Genomic DNA, 24,099 nt, shown 5'->3' with positions numbered 1-24,099 from the left:
TTGCTTTTAATTTAAGGTCCTCAATTTAATATCATGGCACATCATGTGTGTATGTGTGTTACGGTAGTAAAACTGATGCAGCAGAGAAGGTAAGTTTTCATTTCATGGGCTTTTGAGCAGAAACCTCAAAGTTAAGGACATAGAATGAACCAAGTTCATGTCAAGCAGGAATGCTGAACATTTGGGGAATTCTCAATGCATCCTGAGTAGAGTTTCTAATCTACAAACAAAAGCGCAGTTACATGTTCTCACGAACCAGCACTAAATGACTCAGCTTGAAAGGAGCTAGACCAGTGGTTCTCAAGGTGTGCTCTCCAGACCGATAACGGCAGCAGCATCACCTGGGAATCTGCCAGAAAAAGCAAATTCTCAGGCCTTTCCCCAGACCTGCTGCCTCAGAAACTCTAGGGTGGGGCCTAGCCATCTGTTTTTCAATGAGCCATCCAGGGATGCTGAAACAGTCTGAGAACAGAAATGAGATCTAGGCCAACCACCAGCAGTGCCATCAAATGTTCAGAGCCATGAGAAAAAGACAGGAACATGACTGATGGGCTAACTAGACCTCGAAGGAGGGAGCTCCATGGCCAACCTCACCCCCAGGCTGCGGATGCCTTTATGACTCTTAAAGAGTCCAGTCCTGGGACACCTGGGTGGCTCAGTCAGCAAAGCATCTGACTTTGGCTCAGGTCATAATCTCACCGTTCATGAGTTTGAGCCCCACATCACGCTCTGTGCTGACAGCTCGGAGACTGGAGCCTGTTTCAGATTCTGTGTCTCCCTCTCTCTCTGCCCTGCCTCCACTAATGCTTAGTCTCTCTTAAAAATAAATGAACAGTAAGGAAAAAAAAAATAAGGAATTCAGCCCTGCTCCAGACTTTCCTGTGCAGAACTGCCTCGATGAAACACTGAAACACGGGTGGAGAGAATGCTCTAACATGTCTTTTCCTCAGTTTGGGCTAGTTCCCTGGGCCTGATGGAGATGGAGAGGCTCCAGACCCAAAACAACTCTGCCTCCAGAGAAAGAGCATGAAGCAGGGGAGGACCCCCGGGAAGGCAATGCCATAAGTCTTGTCCATATCTCTGTGGTTTTTCCAGGCTGGATTTCTGGAACAACTTGGGCAGGTTGGGTGAAAAAGAACCATGCCACGCTCCCTTTGACCATTGTGGTGTGCTCTGGACTCTCACTTAAAAGCTTGTCAAAGAACCTTAACAAGGTTTCTGTGTGAAGACCCACTGAGAAAGAGGACCCAGACTCCAGCCCTGCATTCTCTCTCCACATACACTTTTGTCTTGGGTGTTACTGATCAGAAGGCATAGGACCACATGAGGTAGTGAACAAGCTTTCCATGCTGGGGCCCAGAGCTGAAGACTGTTGAATGTCCCTCATTGAGAGGCCAATGTGTCACAGTGACTGTGAGACGGGAAGTGTGCTGGACTTGGCAACTCTTCATGGTCGGTGGGGGTACAAACCAGCGCTACTGTTTTTGCATTAAGAAGAAGTTGAGGGCAGGCATTCTTAAGAACTCTGCAATTTCACTGTGGGCATCTGTTCTAGAGAAGTGCTCTAGAGAAGCATGCACATGTGTACTAGGCTATAGGTTTAGGAATGTCCGAGCAGAATTACTCATAATAACGCTTAAGTACAAACACTTCTCGAGGCCACCAACAGGAAAAACGTATACACAGATGAGGTGTATACTTCACCAAGCAATGACATAGATACATCTGATAGGGAAAAATCTGTTCTAAAATGGCCAACAGGACTGATAGGGAAATTCCAGTCCCCAACCGAAGACTCCCTTCCAGGTTTTTCTTCCTCCCCCTGCTTGCCTTGTCCACCAAATTACTACTAATGCGGAATATGGAAGTATCAGACTATAAATTGTTCCCTCTGCTCACGCTCAGGGCTTAGACCTCTGGAGAGGGATCTCCTCTGGGCTCTATGGTGTGAAATAAACTTCCTGCCTTCCAAGATCTCCAAGTACTGTTTGGTTCTTCTGCCAGGTGATCCAGACCAGGTTCCAAGATGCATCAACGTGGACTAAATACATCTCACAGAGTATGGACCAAAAGAAGAAAGTGATAAAAGAATAGCTACAGTATGATACCACCCACAGAATTCAAAAGCAGACAAAGCTAAAATGGACTATTTAAGGATACATACATAGGTTTAAACAATAACAAAAATGACTATCATAAAATCAAAGGTAGCAGTTATCTCTAGTGGGAGGTGTGATACAACCAGGAAGCTAATATGGGGGTGGGCAGGAGCTTCTGAAGTACCAGCAACGTCCTGTTTCCTGACCTTGACCTGGGTTAAACACGTACTTCTTAAACGACATTTTCTGTGTGTTATGTGTCACAATAAAAAATGTTCTAAAGATGCTAAATTTGAAGCTAGGAGACCTGGCCTGGCTATCCACTAGTCATGTGGCACTGGCACTTACCCCTTCAAATATTGCTTCACTATCTTGCCTACCTCTCCCCCTCACCGTCCACTCTTTTGGGACACTGGTTATGTATATGTTAAAACTCTCACTTGGTCCAATAAATCTCAGTTCAGCCTTTTATAACAGGATACCATAAACTGGGTGATTTAAAGACAGAAATTCACTTCTCCTAGTTTTGGAGACAAGGAAGTCAAGATCAAGTAGCTAGCAGATTTGATGTCTGATAAGGGCCTGCTTCCTGCTTCATAGACAACCATCTTCTCATGGTGTCCTCAAATGGCAGTAGGGCCAAGAGCGCTCTCTCTAGGGTCTCTTTTCTAATGGCACAAATCCCATTCCCGAGGGTTCCTCCCACCCTATATCATCACATTGGGTACTGGGCTTCAGCATGTGAATTTTGCAGGAGGTGAGGGGAGACACAGACACATCCAGTCCACAGCAGAATCTCTTGTGCTTTTCTTTGTCCTTTTTTGTGTGTATCCTAAAATTTCTATTCCTCTGAGCTATCATCCCATTTACTAATCCTTTCTTCGGCTGTGTTTAATCTACTGTAAACCCACCAAGTTCTTAATTTCAATTACTGTACTTTTTTGGTCTTATAATTCTCACTTTGCTCTTTTTGTTTATTACTTCTAATTCTCTACTCAAATTGTCTTGCTGAATTTCTTGAAACTACTAAACCATTTACTTTAAAGACCACACTTACACATTCAAAATCTGGGTTTCTATAGGTCTGTTTCTATTCTCATTTTCTCCCCTCTTTGTTTTTGGTAATTCAGTCTTATCTTTTGGTACTTTAATTTGAATGCTGCATACTGATATGAGGTTTGCAATGCTGATAATGTCTACCAGAGAAGGTGTGTTTATTTTTGCTTCTCTACTCAGTGAAGATAAGGTAGAACATCTTCATCCAATGAGGAAAAGAACTGATGACAGACTGATTTATTTCAGGTTTGCCTTTGCTTGTAGTGTGTTGACTTTGGAGAGTCCATACTAAAGGCCTGGATTTTTTTTTCTGGGGCCATGTCTCCTTGGTGGCCCTGACCTCTAATTTTTGCCCCCCAGCACTGTAGGCTCCTGAAAGACTGCTTCTTGGTTGCTTTTGGTTTGTTACAAGGTTTTGCCCAGCTTTTCTAGCTGTTTTCAGCAGAAGTGTTGGTCTATAAGAAATCAGTCCACTGTGACCAGAGGTAGACACTGATCATGTGACGTTGGGCAAGTCGTAATTTGTTCAGACTCCAGGTTTCTACTACAGTTACACTAACTGAGGAGAATAGTGGTTGTATTACAAGCTCTGGAACCAGGCTGCCTGGGTTCATATTCTGGCTCCTCATATTACCAACTAGCATCACAACTCTGGGCAAATTTCCCAATGGTTTGCTGCTTCAGTTTTCTCAATTGCAAAACACAATTCCTGAAACTTGGAAGAGACTGAAACAGTTTAATAAACTACAGTAATGTCAAGAGTACAAAATCTTTGGGGAGATATGAAGCAAACATGGTCATTTAGGGGCTCTTCATTAAGCTCCTTTTATGAAACTTTATAAACACAGCAATCGGCATCCTTCCAATTTTTAAAAGATTTCCTTTGATTAGTATCTCTAGAGAATACTTAACTTTCCAAACTAGCTAGAAGAGGTCTATTTTCTATTGCAGAGCATCACATTTAAAAAAAAAAGTTCTTCAATTTTTTAATGTTTATTTATTTTTCAGAGGGAGAGAGAGCATGATTGGGGGAGAGGCAGAGAGAGAGGGAGACACAGAATCTGAAGCAGGCTCCAGGCTCTGAGCTGTCAGCAGGGTCCGGCCTGGGACTTGAACTCACGAATGGTGAGATCATGACCTGAGCCAAAGTGGGATGCTCAACTGACTAAGCTGCCCAGGTGCCCTACCTGCTCCAAAATGTTTTTTAATGTTTATTTATTTTTGAGAGAGAGAGAGACAGAGCATGAGTGGGAGAGGGCAAAGAGTGAGGGAGACACAGAATCTGAAGCAGGCTCCAGGCTCTGAGCTGTCACAGCACAGAGTCCGACGCAGGGCTTGAGTTCATGAACCGTGACATCATGACCTGAGCCGAAGTTATGCTTAACTGACTGAGCCACCCAGGTGTCCCAGAAGCATCACATTTTACTTCACTCATGATCACGCCATCATCCTTACTTGTTTACATCTGTCTCTCCTATTATGCTCCAAGCCTTGAACAAGAGGCTCACTTCTAGTTCATTTTTATACATGCAAGAGAAAAAAACAGATCTGATATATCATAAGCACTCAACAGATGGCTGCTGAACTATCTGCCACCAAGTATCTTTGAGGTCTCCTGATTTCCAGCAGAGGAAAAATAAACATCACCATGACAGCTACTTGTTTGTGCCTTCTCTGAACAAGTGGTAACTGTGTCTCTTGAACTTTGTCATTCTGCCATACTGTTCGCTTTCTTATAGTTTTGTTTTCTACCCGGAGTACCATATTACTTGTCTATTGCTGTGTAACAAATCACCCCCAAATTCAATGGCTTAAATACCACGAACATTTATAATGGCAATTTCTGTGGTTCAGGAACTTGGGAGTGTCTGAAACCTTGAGCTGGAACCACTCAACAACTATTGGTCATAGTCAAGACATCATCTGAAGACTCAACTAGGGATGCAGGAGCTGCTTCCAAGAACCAGGGTGGCTCGCATGTACCACTCTGGAGCCCCCTGTTCCTAATCTTATGGGCCTCTCCACGGGGTTCCTTGGGTTTCTTCACAACCCAGCAGCTGACTCCCTCAAGATAAAGAGATCCGAGAAAGGGCAAAGCCACAGTATCTTTCACAATCCAGTCTTGGAAATCACCTAACATCACTTCCACCACATTCTGTTCATTAGAAGTGAGTCATTAAGTGCAGCCCCTCCTGAAGGGGAGGCAATCAGGCTCCACCCTTTGAAGAGAAGTGTGTCAAAGAATTTGTGGACATCTTTTTAAGCCATCACAGGTACCATATTTGTTAGATTTTGGCTGCACTAAGTTCTAACTAGATGCAGTCTTGTACTTTCTTTTCAATTCTGAACATCTGCCTTCAATTCATGACCCCTCTCCGCTCCCCCCCACCATTCCCATCTATCCACATTTTCTTCCCTTTCCCTCTCCAAACATTATACCTACTAGGTACCATTTTTCTTGGCTGAATGCGGTGCTAACTTTTCAAATTTTATAACATCAGACCATATTCTTATTCTCTTCTTCTGACTATTCCTTGAAGGAGTGATTTTTCTGTTCTCAAAGCTTCTGAACCAAAGATTCTGAAGAATTATCATTTGGGATAAGCAATTAATTTACCAGCCCCCCCCCCTTTTTTTTAGGAAGTCATTTTCCAAGGGGCATGTAAGGACAATTAATAGACTGGTAGAAAATCAACCTCTCTCAGGGCTTTTAATATGTTGTCTTTGTTTAGGCTTTAGATCCCCTATTTGAATGTAATCCCTCTAAGGTCAAGAACTTGATTTAACTCCACATGTCCACACAAGGATCAGAGTAGATGTTCAATAAACGTACTGACTTACAAATTTCCAATTCTGACCATCTACTATTCATTCTGATAGGTAATTCTTACATCTCACCTCTTTGCAATTTCTGCTCACAAGTAATCACTTTTAGAAAAGAAAACTAAATAACACCCTCTTTGATACTACTTTTACAGCTTCATCAGCTTGACATCCACCATTTGAAATACTTGCTGAAAAGCACTTTGCATTTTTATAAAACAGATGCCCTAGTCAAATATTCCTCTCCTTTCCTCAAGATTTAATCCTGATTTTCTCATTGATGACCAAAAAAAAAAAAAAAAAAAGATGCTGGGAACAGTCTGTAATGTCTTTTATATCTGCCCCTATCCCTGATAGCTTAGGTATTAATCTGATTTTCTTCTAAGCACGTGGCTGGGAAGAAATAATGGGAGGGTGGGACCTTATTTTTCAACTTCTACTTATCTTTCACTTTGGAGAGTGAAATTGTCCTTTGTGTGGTTTGCCAAGCCTCACAGGTGAACTCTGAACCGATTTCCGGTCATGCTGGCTTTTGATTATCAACCATTTATACATATATTTAATACTCTTTCCACTTACAAACAGAGGTCACCTTGTTGGTTTCTTGTCATTAGCTACATCATTCTTTCCTTTAGTCTGGCAAATGGATATTTGTTTTTTGTTTTTTTTTTTTTTACTTCTTTAAGGAAGGTACTCCTTGCCCAGAGAAGTAGTTCCTTTACCAGAAAAATGTGAAGACCAATGGATCAGAGGCAAATTGTATTCCATTGATCAATACTCTCTCTCGGTTCTTATCTCAAAAAAGCTTCCTTTCAGTTTTATCATTCTGTTAAATCACCTGCCCTGGTTGTCCAATATAGCCTTCTTTTAATCAAAACTGACTCACTGTCTATACTTAGGCCACTAGCTGTCAATTGATATTACTACTCTCTGTTTTTGCATCAGATTATGTCGTCACTGGCATTTTCTCTTCTTCTTTAATGTGTCTCTGAAACATTTACTCCACAGCAAGTCAATCACCTGTGACAAGATCAAACATTATTGTTCTCATTACTTCCTGAAATAAACTTTTCTACATAAATCAACCACAGAACAGTCCCATCTACCCAATCTTTAAATGGCAGTGTTTACTGTTCATTTAAAAAAATTTTTTTTAATGTTAACTTATTTTTGAGAGAAAGACAGAGCGTGAGCAGGGTACGGGCAGAGAGGGAGACACAGAATTAGAAGTGGGCTCCAGGCTCTGAGCTGTCAGCACAGAGCCTGATGCAGGGCTTGAACTCACCAACCATGAGATCATAACCTAAGCCGAAGTCGGATGCTTACCAGCTGAGCCACCCAGAAGCCCCCATCTTCAAGTTAGTACGTGTATGCGTATATATCCCTCCCTGCCTCCCAGAACATAGTTCCTAAAATTAAATGTAAATACCTCAGAGGTTAGACTTGTAGAATATCGTCCTTATCACTCTTCCTCTTTCTGCCATGTCATGCCCAGTGTAAATGATCAGTCATAAATGGTATTCAAAAATTCAATTCTGAAATTTGCCACAGAACACAAAGCTGTTCAAAAGGGCTAGAACCAACTTCCTATGCCACAATTCAGTGGTTCCCAAACCTTAGCATCAGAGTTACTGGGAGAGTTCCTTCACACAGAGGGTGCAGGGCTCCATCCCACACACTCAGATTTAGCAGCTCTGCTGGAGGCTTCGTAATCTGCATTTCTAGCAAGTTCTCTGGTGACACTGATGCAGCAACCACACTTTGAGAATTACTGCTATGAGGCTGAGGAATTTTACAGGTGTCTTTTCCCATTTGTCTGCAGAACCACTCATGCTTGATTCTACAGGATTTCCAGGGACTATAATCCAGTAGGAACTTTCAGAAAGGTGAAGACAGTAAGGAAGAAGGCGGTGGGCAGGCCAATTTGCAAACAATTCCACTCGCAGGTGCTCCTCAGGGGCCTAATTGAAAAAAATCAAGCAATTCATCAGAACTGCTTTCTGTGTCATAAGCTCCCTGGGGGTAGCTCAATTTTTTTTTTTCACTCTACCCTGCACTTGCCAAGCTACCGGACGGACACCAAGGTCAGGAGACGCTTAGCAAGAGTGTCACAAGAAACATCCCCAAACAAGCAAACAGTGCAGCCGAGATTAACGGGCTATGTGCTGATACAAATCAAAACCACGGTGAGCCGTCACTCACTTCACACCCATTAGGGTGGTTATGGTGAAAAACAAAACCCTAAAAAACAGAAAGTTAACGACTGCTGGTGTGGATGTGGAGAAACTGCACCACTGGTAGAACGTCTAGGTGCAGCTGCTATGGAAAACAGACGGCAGTGCCTCAAAAACTTAACCCCTGAATTACCATTTTGTCCAGCCAGTCCACTACTGGCTACGCATCTACAAAAATGGAAGGCAGGGACTCAAAACGATATTTGCACACCCATGTTCACAGCAGCAGTATTAAAAATAGCCAAAGGGTGCAAGCTACCCATTACCCATCCAACAGGTAAATGGAGAAACATTATGTAGTATATGCATACAGTGGAATATCATTCAGCTTTATAAAAGGAAGGAAATCCTATCACGGGCTACAACATGGATGAGCCCCGAGGACATTATGCTATGTGAAATAAGCCAGACACAAAAGAGCAGATACTGTCTGATTCCATCCACATGAGGCAGTAGTCGGATTCACAGAGACAGAAGGTAGACAGAAAGGAGAAAGTCACCAGAGGCTGGGGAAAGAGGGAAATGGAAAGTTCGTATTTAATGGGTACACAGTTCCAATTAGGGAGGTTGAAAAAGTTCAAATGGTGGTGACAGCTGCATTAATAATGGGAACCGTATGTAATGCCACTGTACTTAAAATGGTTGAAATGTTAAATTTTCTGTAATGTACATTCTGTCGCATAAAAACCATCTCTTACATAAAGTTTATATGTTAGTCTAAAAAGGTCTGTGAAGTTTTGGTGGAAGAGCGGGAATGTGATAGAGGAATCTGAGGCATCAGGATGGGCGACGACATGTGTTCTTTCCGTCAGGAAAGCTAACCAGCAGGAGTCTGGGGGTACAGCTGTTGGCTGCAGGGGACACTTGGGGGGGCATGGGGAGGTCACAAGGGCCCAGGGCATTTCCTGCTAGTGAGGGCACAGCAGTGGTACAAAAGAACTCAACATTTCCTTCAGATCACCTGCAACACCTGGCAGCCCTAGTTAATGGCTTTTCTTGGCAGGGGGGTGGGGAGATGGTGGGGGTGGGGGGACATGTGGCAGTTGGAGACATGGCTCAGATGCAGCTCCTGAACCAAAAATGTTTGCTCTCCTTTGGACTGGGGTCAGGCAACAATGATCCCTAAACTCAACTGTTTTCTATGAATCATTTTTTCTCGACCTTCCAAAAATGTTACAAGGATCCTGATTGGCTCTGGCTGGGACACCCACTGGGCGCCCTTAGAATACTGAATACTGATAGTATCTTACTAAGATACCCGAGAAACCATCTGTGCCAGGCAAGCACTTTCCTCGCACACATCTTAAGACCAAAATGCACACAACTCTTGTGAAATTCCTTCTGTAAGCTGCAAAGGAACAGTTTTCAAAGGGCACGTGGTAGAGACCCCAGGCAGGAAGTGCACGGCCCTCCATGTAAAGGGAGAAGAGGCATGAGTCTGCTGGCCAGGCACCTGCCTACATACAAGAAAATCATGTTTATGTTTACCAAGTGTCAACCAGAGCCAGACTGAAACATTTCTCCATCTGTCCTGGTTCTTCAGTGTCTCTCACTCCACAGTCTTGAAGACTGGAGATAGCACTTGTGTAATCTTCCTTTGCCAGTCGAGAAACTACATCCACAGCAGCAAACAGCCCGAGGGACCGGCCGACATGCACCTGCTGGGGCCTGCAGCCTCTCTGGCCCCTTATCCTGTGTCTGCATGTGCACACGTGTGTGTGCGTGTGTGTTGTGTGTGTGTTAAAAACAAAACAAAAATGGACAGTTCAAAAAAATCCTAACAATTTCTATGCTTTTCTTTCATTGCTAATTTAGTAGAGTGATTGTCAGATTACTGACAGGTGAGCCTAACCTCTTGTAGAAACCAAGTGGAGGTCTCAGTCTAAAAGACAAATATATTTAGCTATTTCTGTAGCCACAGCTAAAAAGAATTCAAGTTTAACCTAAAAAAACCCAAAAATCAAAAAAACACACAAAAACAAAAAGCAACCAATCCAGAGGCTTACACCAGTACAGCAAGTGTTTTCCACATAAGACTTTCTAATATATTAGGTGCTAAAAACTTCCTTGACCCAGTTTTAAAAATTATCCATTACAGTGTTAAATATTTTAAAACATTGGGGAAAAACATTTCTTACAGGTACTGGTGATTTTCTATGAGAGCAATATAAATATTTAGATAAATGGTAGGTTCATGATCTAAGAGATTTTTATGAAAATATTTCTGAATACCATTACGGATAAATTATTTACTTTGACATATTTTTGTTTTACTTTGAAAGGCTTGTTCTTCGGTTGCCAGTGGTTACTGGATGACCACTTCTCTCCCTACTATGTTTGTAGGCCTGAAGAAACGGTGTCTGGACCCCTCTCGTGGCAGCAAGAAGTTAAGCCAGAGGCCACGGTTCTGCTTCAAGCTCCACAGTGCATTTAGCATAACCTCAGGAGAACACAGACACAGAGAGACAACTTAGGAATCCTTAGCACTCTGTATTGGTTGGCTGCTGATTCCCATATTGGATTTACTATGCACATTCTGGATAATTAATTCACCAGTTAATGCAAAGAATATTTCCTGGCGTCCCACCAAGGTAGTAGGATTTGATGGCCAACAACACCACACAACATGCATTCTCTGTGCTGACTTGGCCTTTGAAGGCGGCAACACAGTCATGTTCAGGGGCAGTGACACCCTAGCATTAAGACTGCCCTGTGACCCAGGAACATGTGAGGAGCATGTGGCCCAGGCCTGCATGCAGGTCAGGAGAGGCGCCCCAGGAGCAAAGGTGGCCAGAATGAGACTTGAAAGACGTGTGGGCATTGCATTAGTGGGGGTGTAGGGGAGTTGTCTAGATCTGTATGAAGGTCTAGAGGAAGAACCTGGTCCAAGAACCCAGGAACCCAGGTGTAAGGAGGAAATGAGTGATGGCACATTCAAGGTGCAGACAACAGAGAAGCCACTCAGCAACTCTCAGTGACCCAATGGGAAGAGTGGCCACCTGCAGCTCCACAATGACCTAAGGGGGCCTGCTCAGCTGACCTGCACCTGCTTCATTTACATGTCACAAGTCAGGTGAGTTCTGGGCAACAGACTACTCTCTGTTCTGCTTTCGACATTTATATCCCTCCAAAAACAAATCAATGGATTTAGTACTGTTTACTTTCTTTTGTAACACAGCAGAAATGAAACTCCATTTAAAGCCCTTCATCATAAATAACGGCTTTGAGGCTGAAATTCTTCTAAGATCCTCAGGTGCCTTCTACATTACTGAAAGACCAGTTTATTTTGTCTATTGATTACATGCAATTTTATTGGCACTCTGGGAGGACATGGGAGTTCACTTTACTGAACCAGTACATGCCCCTCCTTCAGGGGAGAACCGGGAGCGACGCCTATAACTGAGGTCAAGGGCACAGTACAGAAGCCTTGTCAGTTCTGAAAAAAATGACAAGTGACACCTTGAGATTTATGATTGGTTACATTTTAAGAAATAGCATCAGGGGCACCTGGGTGGCTCAGTCGGTTAAGCGTCCGACTTCAGGTCAGGTCATGTTCTTGTGGTTTGTGAGTTTGAGCCCTGTGTTGTGAGTTGAGCTGTCAGCACAGAGCCTGGAGCCTGCTTCGAATTCTGTGACTCCCTCTCTCTCTGTTCCTCCCCTGCTCATGTGTTCTCTCTCTTTCTCTCTCTCTCAAAAATAAACAAACATTAAAAAAAAAAAAAAGAGAGATAGCTTCAAATAAGACTCTTACCTTTTCCACATATGCCAGTTAGTAGTGTGGGTTTGTTTGTTTGTTTGTTTGTTTAAAGGTAAATATTGAGGCACTAGCCAGGACTGCCAAGGCTCCAAGCCATCTGAGAATCGGGTAAACAAGTGATGAGCAGTGAAGTCTGAGAGAAGTGCTCATACTAAATGATGCTTCAAGTTCTTCCGGTTTGAAGAATTAGATATAGTTAAAGTGAGAAATTTTATAAAAATCTAGGCTTAAAGCATCCATTTGGTACTGGGCAAAAAGCCTGACAATTAAAAAGTAGCTTATAATGTTTGCAATTGGAAAGATGGATGTAGGCATTGCTCACAGTAAAACCTATACTCTTTCTTAACATCAACCCATTTATGAGAAAACATCTAGGGATCAGGGTGCCAGGCCATGGATTTAGAAAGTTCGTGAGCAAGTTAAGTCACTGCTGGAAGGAACTCCCTCCAGACTCCCCATCCTCTGAGCTGCTACCAAGCGGCCTACACTCTATTCTAAGGACTGAACTCTTTCCCGTTCTCCATCAGAAACACAGAGCAAATGCAGCAACCTTTGTTACTAAGTTCTCAACAGTTAAAAAAATAATAAACAGAAAAGCACTTTAGGAGGTGAATTCCAGTCAACAGAAATCAACAATTCTACCTAAAAGAATCTTTCCAACAAGAGTGAAAATGTTCACCTTTAAGCATGTTCCTAATTGTTGGAATGTACTATTAAGCAGAAATAGATTTAAGCAATTGCTGAAAAAATATATAAAACCATTAAAATTACATAATAGTTTTCAAAGTGTGGTCCCTAGATCAGCAGCATCAACATCACTAAGGAATGTGCTAGAAATGCAAATTCTTAGGCGTTAGACCTCCCACGCTGGGAACTTTCTAGGTGGGACCCAGCAACCTCTGTTTTACCAGGCCCTCAAGCAGATGCTGGCCCATAGTACAGTTTCAACATCACTGATCCAGAGAGACGAAGGGATGATATCACCCCAAAACAAGAGAGAAAGAGAGAGAGAGAATCTTAAGCAGGCTCCATGCTTACCCCTGAGCCCGATGCAGGGCTGGATCTCGAACCATGAGATCATGACCTGAGCAGAAATCAAGAGTAGGACACTCAATGGACTGAGCCACCCAGGCGCCCCAATCTTAATGGATTAAAAAAAAAAAACCCAGCAAGGAATGAAACACATGACTATTCATGTGGACCATATGTGCATTCAATTATCTTTAGCAAGGTAGCTTTTCTCTATCAAAAGCAAATGTATTGTATGACTGAGAATCAATCCCCAAATCCTACTGTGGAACCTAACACATGTGAGGAAGAAAGGTGATCTTTCTGGGATTTTTAAACTCTTCCAGAGGAAAATGCCTTCGTAAACTACAGGCTGACGCCATCCAAAGCTAGTCACTTTGGCGGATGACACCCTTGCTGTAAGCAGTCTCCTTCTGAATAAAATCAAATGAAAAACTAACCTAATCTATTGACAGCTAACAGCTTACCCAGAAACCTAGCTGCTGGTTATTCTGAACTGTAAGCACCCCTTTCCAACCATACCCACAGATGAAGGATGGACAAATACATGAGGATGTATGATGAGCATACAGGTAGGAACTTTGGGCAGAGGGCAGGTTAGGAACTTTGAATTTTCTGGAGTTAATGAGCTATGGATTAGCAGGTGCAGGAAGGACAATGGAATATGGAGACCAAGTAACAATGCTGTTTCACCTTGAGCTGCTAGAGATAAATGACAATTATAGATGAGACAGGAGAGTGGGGAGGAAGGGAGAAAAGATGGTAGAGAACACAAAGAGTGAGTAATAAGATTCAGGACAGGAAAGAGAGACCGAACAGAATCATTTGGTTTTTCTATTTGTTCCTCAATAAAACATGTCTGACAGAAAACACCCGGGACTTCACAGACCCTGGGTATCACAGGATGTGGCAATGTTTGTGTTTCTTTTTCCAAAAATATGTATTTCTCCTTCCCCAAAAGAATACATGTCCTAGGGCTCAGACTTGGGTATATTTTTTATTTTTTAAAATAGAGAAACACTGAGTATTTTTAAATGCAATATACCATCAAGCAAGAGCCTAGCTTAATTTATACTGGAATCACTCAGGATCTCTTAAAAAAATTATACATATCTTGAAGATGTACTCTAAAAATGCTACTGTGCTTATTGAGAAGTCAGGTATCCCATGGTAACCTCAGTCAGAAGGAAGTCCTGGGCCCAAGGACTGCCAGAGAGAAAAGGAAATGAAAAGAAGATGCCTCCAAGTCCAGCAGGAATGTCCAACCCAACAGAAACCTTTCTGACTCTGGCCTGATACAATGTGACGTTAGGTTATGGCTGCTAGATGAAGAGCTCACATTGGTCTAGTGGTTGCTTTTTGAAAGCCAGGCTCTCCTTTTAGAAATGCCAAAATTAATATGAGAAAAAGACAAAGGAGAGGAAAGGATGTGATAGACCCTGGCAAGAGGCAGAGGGTAGTCAATGGACAGTGGAAAATTAATAAGCAATGGATTTGTCCATCTGTCCATCCAGAAAGTGCCTCAACAGTCTCTGGTGACCTAGATATGAGTGAGAAAAGCAGACCTAGGTCTGCTGTTAGGAGAAATGCAGCGACATCCCTTGGAGCCCCTTGAAGCATGCCTTTGGCACAAGGCAGGCATCCCTATAGCAGAAAATGCCACGTGTCATGGCACAAGTCACTAGGACAGGCATCCCTAGACACCGTCAGGTCACATGGCACTCGAGCTGGAGCCACTGCTAGTGAGGGTGAAGGTCCTTTTCCTGTCTCCATACCCCTGGCATCACACCATGACTGTGCCACAGCTCAGTTTTCTAAGTTAAGACAGAATGCAAAAAATCCTATAAAATCCTATATTCTCTAATAATCTGAGACAAACAAGACACTGCAGCTATTCAAGTGCTAAGGTGGAACCCAGATAATGTAAGTATAGGCACAACACCTCAGAGATATTGCCAGTTCAGGTTCAGTTCCAGACCACCGCAATAGAGCGAATATCACAAGAAAACAAATGGAATGAATTCTTTGGCTTCCCAATGCAAAGAAATGTTATGTCCACACTACATTCAGTCCATTAAGTGTGCGGTAGCATTATGTTAAAAAAAAATAATGGGCATGCCTTAATTTAAAAATATCTTATTGCTAAAAATTGCTAACCATCAACTGAGCTTTCAAGGAATCATAACCGCTGAGCAAAGATTACGATAACAGATCTACAAAGTGAGCAAATGCTAATGGAAAATGATGCCAATTAAACTTGCCCATCACAGGGTTGCCACAAAACCTCAACTTGTGAAAAACAAATTTATCTGCAAAGCACAATAAAGAGAAGCTCAAGAAAAAGAGGTATGCCTGTATCCCTATCGAAAAGGAGTTCATCTCTGAGTTCAGACAGTGACAACAACTGAGTGTGTTTTTCTTACAGAAAATAGTAGGTCCACCCCAAGGCCAGCAACCTGGAGGGTGCTCTTCTCGTCTACCTTGGCCCCAAGCTCTAGACAGGAAGAACAATGAATAGGACTAACATCTTGACACTGGGAGTCACTCTGGCCCCTCTCTACTATAGGAAGTGTCTTTAAACTCAAAATTTCTTTCTTCTTCTTTTTTAATTTTATTATTTTTTTACTTAAATTTTTAAATATTTATTTCTGAGACAAAGATACAGCATGACAGGGGAAGGGCAGAGAAAGGAGGGGACACAAGATCTGAAGCAGGCTCCAGGATCTGAGCTGTCAGTACAGAGCCTGATGTGGGGATTGAACTCACGGAATGCGAGATCATGACCTGAGCTGAAGTCAGACACTTAACCAAATGAGCCACCCAAGTGCTTCCCTCCCTGTTTTTAAAAGATTTTATTTTTAAGTAATTTCTATGCCCAATGCAAGGCTTGAATTCCTAACCCCGAGATCAAGGGTCACACCCTCTGCCAACTGAGCCAGCCAGGTGCCCCTCAAACTCAAAACTTCTAAATCAAGACTCTATTTTCTCATTCTGGATTATACTTATCCCTTAAGTACTTTGGACCAACCACCTTATACTATAATTGGTTTTCCAGTGCTTCCTCTAAGTTTTGCTCCAAAGAGTTAATAAAAGTGTGGCATACTTGGCTCTTCTAAGCCTCAAGCATGATCTAAAGGAAGCTGTGCACAGAGCTTACATCTCATGAGAACAATTCAATCTGATGTCTTGCCAGAAATGATAAACTCTGGCGGCTGGATAAGAAAATCTGAGAGTTCAGATTTCAGATGTAGTTAATATCCAGGCCCGGTGTACCTGCCCCAGAACATCTAAGGCAGCCGCCAACGTGGAAACCTGCTGACCCCAAAAGGGGTCTGGTTTCCACCGCCATGATGCTCCTCCAGCCTCAAAGAACAGAGCACAGCTGTGTGTCTCTCAGAAGAGGAAAAACATTTCTGTGGCCTTGAATTCCTCTAAGATCAGTCAAGAGTCAAATATCCACTTACTCTGTGGTATCCACCTTTCCAGAGGATGCAAAATTATGTACAGATCACATACTTACTAGTCTTATAGTCTGCATTTAAAAAATTAAACTGAGGGACACCTGGGTGGCTTAGTCGGTTAAGCGTCTGACTTTCGCTTAGGTCATGATCTCGCGGTTCGTGGGTTCGAGCCCCGCGTCGGGCTCTGTGCTGACTGCCAGCTCAGAGCCTGGAGCCTATTTCAGAGTCTGTATCTCCCTCTCTCTCTGACCCTCCCCAGCTCATGCTGTCTCTCTCTCTCCTAGAAATAAATAAAAATATTAAAAAAAAAAAATTAAACTGACACCTGCTAGGACCAATACAATGTAATCACAATGGATTCTACCTACAGAAGTCTTGTTTTGGGGGTCTTATCATGTGCAAGGCACATTGGCAAACAGATCTACAACACCTGTTGAGTATGTCCATACTGGACACATGAAAAGGTTATCCTACGTGACACTGGCCCAGTTCTTCCACACAGGCTCAGCCACATACCTGAAACACAAACCCCAAATCTGCCTTTTGCTGGGAAGGGATCTGCTAAAAGTCAAGTGGCCTCATACCTCTGATTCAGCGCACAAACACAAACTCATCTCTCTCAAGTACTGTCTTTTGCTTCTCAATTCTGTTCATAAGTGCTTTAAAAGCTTTTCAGAGATGAACTCCACGATGCCGCCTGCAGCAGAGATGACCTTAGGACTGTACGGTTTGAAAAGAAAAACAAACCAACCAACAAAGGCTGTGTCAGAAACTAGGTGCCCCTCCCGCGGAGAACTGACATGCCAGAAAGAAAACAAAGCCAGCCACCAGGGCCCATTAACACAATGGGAAACCTGTAAAGAAAATGATGTCTGAGTCTGTAGAACAGAAAAGGGCTGATCTCAGTAGAGCCACCTTCGTGAGCGAAAAACCATTTTACTTACCGTTCCATCCCAGAATGCCGGCAACAGTCCCCAGCTGAGGTACTACACCCTCAACAGTTTAAGTCAATTACAGAGCAGCAACCTTACTAGGCGTATAGGCACATCGTATTCATCTAGTTTAACCGTTGCCTCAAATATCTGGGACTCTATATTAATAGGAGACCCACACATTCTTTCGCTATTTTCAGCGTGTTCCTGCAGCTTGGAAAGGGATGGAGCAGACCAGCCGCGCTGTGCAATGTACATACGCAGTTGGGCAGGCACGCGGTTTTCGTCCTGGGCCTCCCTGCGCCGGGCAGACCTCGGCCACCCCGGGGCACTTACCGAAGACTCGCTGTCCCTAATGAGGAAGTCACCCTCGACGCCCCGCTCGTTGAGGGCACACTCGGCCTGGTGCCGCGTCACGTTCCCGTAGTACCACTCTCGACCCGCAAAGCGCCCGCTGCACGCAGGGCCCGCGTAGCTTATCTGCGGTGCGTGCGAGGGGTGCAGGGCGGGCCCGTCGCTTAGGACCACCACGTAGTTTTTGGGGACCAAGCCGACCTGCCCCCGGGCATTTTTGCACTTCCACCACTCGGGGTCGTTCTCGGGCTTCTCGATCACCTCCATGGTCTCCCCCTTCTCGAAGTTGAGCTCCTCCTCGGTGACTGAGCTGAAGGGGTACAGCGTCTGCACCACGTGCAGGACCCGGGCGCCCTGGCCATTGCTCATGGAGGCACCCTTCCGCAGGCTCAGGAAGCTGGGGGACTCTGCGGCCGCTTCGTCCACCTCCTCCAGGACGTAGTTGGAGGGAAACCAGCCGATCTGCCCGTTGTAGCTGCCACGCCACCAGCCGTCGCTGCACTTCTCCATGACAGTGACGCGGGACCCCTTCACCAGGGACAGCTCGTCCTCCCTCTCGGCCACGTAGGCGAACTTGACGAAGGCGGGGATGTTGAGGTCGTAGATGCGGTCGGCACCACCCCCATTGGCTGGGTACTCGGCGTCTGTGCTGGGCGTCGGGGACGCGTCCCGTGCGCTCGTCTTCCTCTTGGTCTTGCCGAGGCCTGTGGAGACACAGCAAAGGCTCTGTGGGCACGGGGCACGGTGTCAGCCAGCACGCACTGGGCATTACTGGCGCTGAGACATGCCTTCCCTGTCCCTATGACACACCGGGGTACATAGCCACTGCCGGAAAAGGTGCTGGACAGCTGTGTTGGGCAGTCAGGGGGCTCCTTTGTAAAAGCTGGAAATTCCTACACCTGTGCTCTCATTCACCTCTAAGAGTACTAGCAGTGCAAAAGAGATCAAAATAGTCGAAAGCTAGAAAGGTGATACTTTCCAGAGAATTTCTGTGCTGCTCAGAGAGAAAAATAAGGCGTAGACAAGAGGTCTTTGGCTTTCTTCTACTGGGCAAGAAGTTGGACTAATAAACTAGGCAAGCAGAGCTGCCTGCCTGGCGGCTATCTGGCTCCTGCTGTGGCCAGCCCATAGTCTCCTCCACTCACTGGACACTCAGGACTCACCCTCCACCCCACCACGGGGCTGCGTGGCAGCACCCTGATGGCAGAAACCAATCTCCTCCCTTCCTTTCTTCTCTTCCTTGCAATTCTGTCCTTTCCAAATGAGAGACTCATTTCCCACATGTTGTGATGAACCACTTAGAAAACATTAGTTGATCTGTTAAGTCTAAGGCAGAATTTTTCAGGTTGTGATTCAAAACCCACTAGCGGATCATAAAATCAATTTAATGGGTTGTGACCAGCTTGTATGTGTGTGTTGAGTGGTTTGGTTTCTTTAAGGGAAGAAGATAGAAAAAAATCTGTGTCAAGCATAGTATCATTGCTTCAGTTACATAAGGGAGTGAGTGCTGAGTTGCAATGTGAAACTGATTTCTTCCTGTGCATGGGGAAAACTGTGTGAAAGCCCTAAGGTAAAAATATTTCAGCCTGGTTAAAACACACAGAGTTCTGGAACCTTCTTGAGAAGTGAGCCTAGGGGAGGAAGTCACATCAGCGCTCAGAGCTGCGGTGTGCCACTAGACTGATAGTCGGGGTCATGTTCCCCAGCTTTTCCTGATAGATGGCTGCCTGCCCACCAGCCCTGCACAACCCTAACTTAGTGTGGAGATTTTCATGGTATGGAAACTTTGGCCATTTGCAGATTTTTCTCCCCAAAATAATACCAAAGCACTTTTATGGATAGCTTGTACCTCTCTCTCATTTTATTCCTTTGACTAGAGTGAAGACAGAATGATCCTAAGAATTTGCTTCTACGCCCTTTCTGAGTGGACAGGAGTTCAAGAGGAACAAAACACTGGCTTGTGGGGGGCACCTGAGTGACTCAGTCGGTTAAGCGTCCAACTTCAGCTTGGGTCATGATGTCACAGTCTGTGAGTTCGAGCCCTGCATCTGGCTCTGTGCTGACAGCTCAGAGCCTGGAGCCTGCTTTGGATTATCTCTCCCTCTCTCTCTGTCCCTGCCCCACTCACTCTCTTTATCCCTCTCTCTCAAAAATAAATAAATATTAAAAAACAAAAACAAAAAGACCCCACTGGCTTGTGACCGTCCTCTGCTGTGAAGTGTTGTGCTCTGCCTCGTAGAGCAGAGTCTTCCTGGCCCCCGGACTAAGACCCCGCTGCCCTGAGACATGTGCCCGTCTCCGTGCCACTAGCTGGTCCTGGCACTCTGAAAGGCACTTGGATAGCACACATGGGGTAACAGCACACTGATGTGAAGTGGTCACTTATAGGCATTTCAAGTGAACACACCAATTCTTGAAACAAATGGCTTCAGTGGGTTTTTTTTTTTTTTTTTTTTTAAATACCACAGCACTTTAAGTATACAGGAGATACGAGAGTAAGCCAGGATATCACACTAAGTTAACATTTTAGATTTCTACTTACAAGTTAACTTACTTTACATGAAAACATGAACCTCTGAATAATCAAATGCATCCTTCTATGTGATTTCAAACCTAGGTTAGTTCAGCTATGCGTGACAGAGCACTGGGTTGATTCACTAGCTTCAGAATCCAGAAAGCAGACAGTTCATGGAAGTACACTTCTGTTCTGAAGGCTCAGGCACCAGGTATTCTAAGCCTCATCAAGGAGTCAGCACGCTGAGGCAGCAATGACCAGGCAGAGGGCAGTTTTTATTGGTAACAAAGACTTCAAGAAATAACATTTACAAGTAACTTTCTAAGAGACCTTTTCAAATTTGTGAGTAATGACAACCACAAGAAAATACCTAAAGAGCAGGGTTTAGAATATTCATTGGCACAGAAAGGTGTCAAGATCAGCAGAAAAGAACATAAGATTTTAGACCTCATAATACACTGTCAGAGATACTTTACAACTGACTTATGAATACACCACTTTGCTGACTCTTTTCAAGCACAAAATAATCACTTTAGCCATCAAGTTTTTACCAGGCACCTTCCTAGACTTTGGGGAGACCAAGAAAAGCAAGATAGGCATGTTTCCTGCCCATATGGAGCTTACATTTTTCTATCAAGACTGGAACATTCCACATGGCAACCACACCATGGAAAATTCACCCGTTTTGCTCTACTGTGATCCAAATAGTCTTTGAGGCAACTGCGGAAAGGGGCGTGGAGTGGGTAGGGGGGTGGATGGCAGCACAGTGGTGGACAGCACAGTCCAGAGGAGAATCCCGAGTTGGCCACTTACGAGCTGGGGCTCTTGGGCAAGTAACTTAATCTGCATCTTCGTTCTCTTACCCATGTAATGTGGACAACAATGGCACTGTATCCGAGTGCCCAGGCTGCCATAACAAAGTACCACACTGGGTGCTGGGGCTGCCATAACAAAGTACCACACTGGGTTGGGGGTTGGGGGAGGGCTCAAACAAGAGAAATTCATATTCTCATAGTTCTGGGGCCAGAAGTGAAAAGATTAAGGTGTCCTATGGGGCTGGTTCCTTCTGAGGCCTCCCTCTCTGCTTACCTTGCAGATGGCTGCCTTCTTACTGTGTCTTTGCACGGGCTTGGGTTTCCCTTTGTCATATGTCTGTGTCCCAATTCCCTCTTCTTACAAGGACACCAGTCACACTGGATTAGGGCCCACCCTTAAGACCTCATTTTACCTCAATTGCCTCTTGAAAGGCCCTATACCAAATCCAGTTACTGGGGGTTAAGACTTCAATATATGAATTGAAGGACATAATTTAGCCCTCAACAGGTAGCTAAATTCAGATTGTAATATAAAGCACAGGAAGTGCCCTACTAGAATAAGAATTGGTATTCTTACTGAGTTGGGGCTTTGAATTTCTTTTTTCCCTAGAAAGGTATTTTACCAGGAGAGGGCCAAAGTCCTCTCTGAACACTTTTGGCAACAACCTTACCAGGGCCAGATGGCCACTAAGACAGAAAACTTGCCGGTCAAACTTTTGGCACCCGGGAAACATTATTCCATGGGAGTAATGTCATATGTAGCTGCTGATGCAGTGAAATTCAAGAGACAGGTGTCTGGGAATAGGGAGGAACCTGACCTTACTGATACCTACGTTATTGGGACACTCACAACAGTCCTGTAACAAGGTGAGCACCCCTGTCTGTAGATGGGGAAACTGAGGTGGAAAGAGATCAGGGAACTGGCCAAACATATACAGCCAGTGTAGTGACAGAGACTTGCGCACCAGTAAAAACCTATTTAATCCATAATGTCAAGAGGCACACTTCTGTTAAGAGGCTGATACATATGTAGCAGGATTTCCCTGGCAAATGCATCACCATCTGTACATGATTTCTATGGGAAATGCAGCAGAACTATGAAGTGGGGTGTCGAAAATCTACCCTCACTTTCCATACCAACCCTTCAAGGAAGTAAAGAACCCTTCCTCTGATTCCAGGGAATGGAAATGACCAGTGTCTCCAGGCTGAAGTGGGGCTAAGGTTTAGGGAATGAAGATTTGGGATAAGAAATGTATCACAAGTAACCATGAGGCCATGTGACCACTGCCATGTGACCTCAAAGGCTCAAAGGGAAATTTCTGAATGCAGAACAGGCAGCGTGGTTCACGGACATCTCCCAAAGGATGGCTCTGCAGCTGTGCCCGCCAGCCCCAAGCCCTGGGCCACCCCGTGGCCACCCGATGTTTCTGTCTAATTCTAACGCAAGTCTGCTACCTTTTAGGGAAGGAGATGATGGGCATTCCTCAGCTCCCCCACTTTTCCTGTGGCTAATTTTTCAATACATCTTCTGCTTCATTTCTTTTTCTTCCATTATAGTCATACCACCTACTTCTCCCCGTTATAGCAAAAACACCTTGAACTCCAATGTGTGGTTTTGATTTTCCAACAAAGATAATGTGATTTTTTTCTCCCCTCTTACAATTTTACTGATTTTCCCAGCAGGACAGGCAAATCCTCACACTCTTTTGCAAAGCCTCTGGCAATCTTTGCCTACTGTAAGTAAACAGCAACCAAATGTTAAGAGGGCTTCTCCTCGCACCCTGTCTGTACCATACCTTGGAAGAACACACTTTCCCATGTTATGCCCCCCTTGGCCCCATTATGAATTCCTGGGGCAGCATGGGCTGTGGACCGGAAGAAGAATCAAGGAGCACTGCTCCCAGCCCGGCTACACCCTTTCACAGCACCCGGCTACGTGCAGGTCACCAGGCAGACCCCACCACCCTGGACTTCCAAGGCATAGAGGAGGACAGGTTTCAGCAAGATTTGGCAGGACCTCAAATGATATGCTTTTCCTCCAGTTCTCCAGTTAATCATAAAATCCAACTGCACAGAATTTATTTGGTGCTTGAGCGTTTGGGTTGGAGGTTTTGCTGCAGCACCGTGCTCTGCGTGAATCGTATTACGGATGGGAATAACTAGAATGGGACCTCAGAAAATCTCTGCGATTGCTGGCATGCTGTATCAGGTGGCGTTAAGTAACATTTTTTTGCAAGGTAATGACTTTCTCTACAGCTTGTTCAATAATGTATAAACTGCAACACCTTTGTGCTAAGAACAAAGAATGAATGGAAATCGTTGTTAAAAAAAAAAAAAAAAGACATGGGCACCTGGGTGGCTCACTTGGTTAGGCATCTGACTTTGGCCCAGGTCATGATCCCACAGTCCGTGGGTTTGAGCCCCATGTCGGGTTCTGTGCTTACAGCTCAGAGCCTGGAGCCTGCTTCAGATTCTGTGTCTCCTTCTCTCTCTGCCCCTCCCCCGCTTGCTCTCTGTCTCTCAAAATAAAATAAAGACATAAAAAAAAATTAAAAAAAAAAAAGAAAGAGAAAGATGCTGTCTCATGTGGCATGTGCTCAGGAGTGATCAAGACTTTAACTTTTACGATAAAGATCAGGCTCTCAGAACAACTGGAGTCCAGTTCCCAAACTCACTCCTTGGCCCCCAGCAGCTACAAGGCTCTCCTTGCTCCACCAGCGGCTCTGGGCAGGAGGGTGCCCCACAATGTACTCCACATACCAGGATGGGTAAAAGTCTCGGTGACACTGAACGCTCACCCAGGACTCCAGGCCAGTTAGCGGCCAGGCTGGACAGCAAGGGCACACACTGCCGAGTGCAGAGCTGCCTGGGATGGACTGGGTCTGCATCAAGGATATGAACACGCTCCTAGACAGAACTCCGCCTGTAGCTGTCACGTTAAAGACCAGCCACAATTTGTTCAATGGGCTTTACCAGCATCTAGTAACAGTAATAAAATATCATTTTAAGTGGCAAATAGGAGAG

At 44.5% G+C, this 24,099-nt stretch overlaps 1 protein-coding gene across 8 annotated transcripts in view; it reads right to left on the bottom strand.

Moving 5' to 3' along the window:
• The window catches only part of NCK2 (NCK adaptor protein 2), a 150,061-nt gene that overhangs the window by 5,744 nt on the left and 120,218 nt on the right, over positions 1-24,099 (bottom strand). For all 8 annotated transcript variants that reach the window (XM_039218460.1, XM_039218459.1, XM_039218461.1 and 5 more), the window contains one exon: positions 17,728-18,449. In XM_039218460.1, coding sequence (XP_039074391.1) covers positions 17,728-18,449 — 722 coding nt within the window. The remainder of the gene's footprint in view (positions 1-17,727; positions 18,450-24,099) is intronic.

The sequence above is a fragment of the Hyaena hyaena genome, unplaced genomic scaffold, assembly GCF_003009895.1.
Source record: "Hyaena hyaena isolate Hyena2069 unplaced genomic scaffold, ASM300989v1 scaffold_767, whole genome shotgun sequence".
NCBI lineage: Eukaryota > Metazoa > Chordata > Mammalia > Carnivora > Hyaenidae > Hyaena > Hyaena hyaena.
The sequence above is the reverse complement of the archived record's forward strand: the minus strand, read 5'-3'. Positions and strand labels throughout refer to the sequence as shown.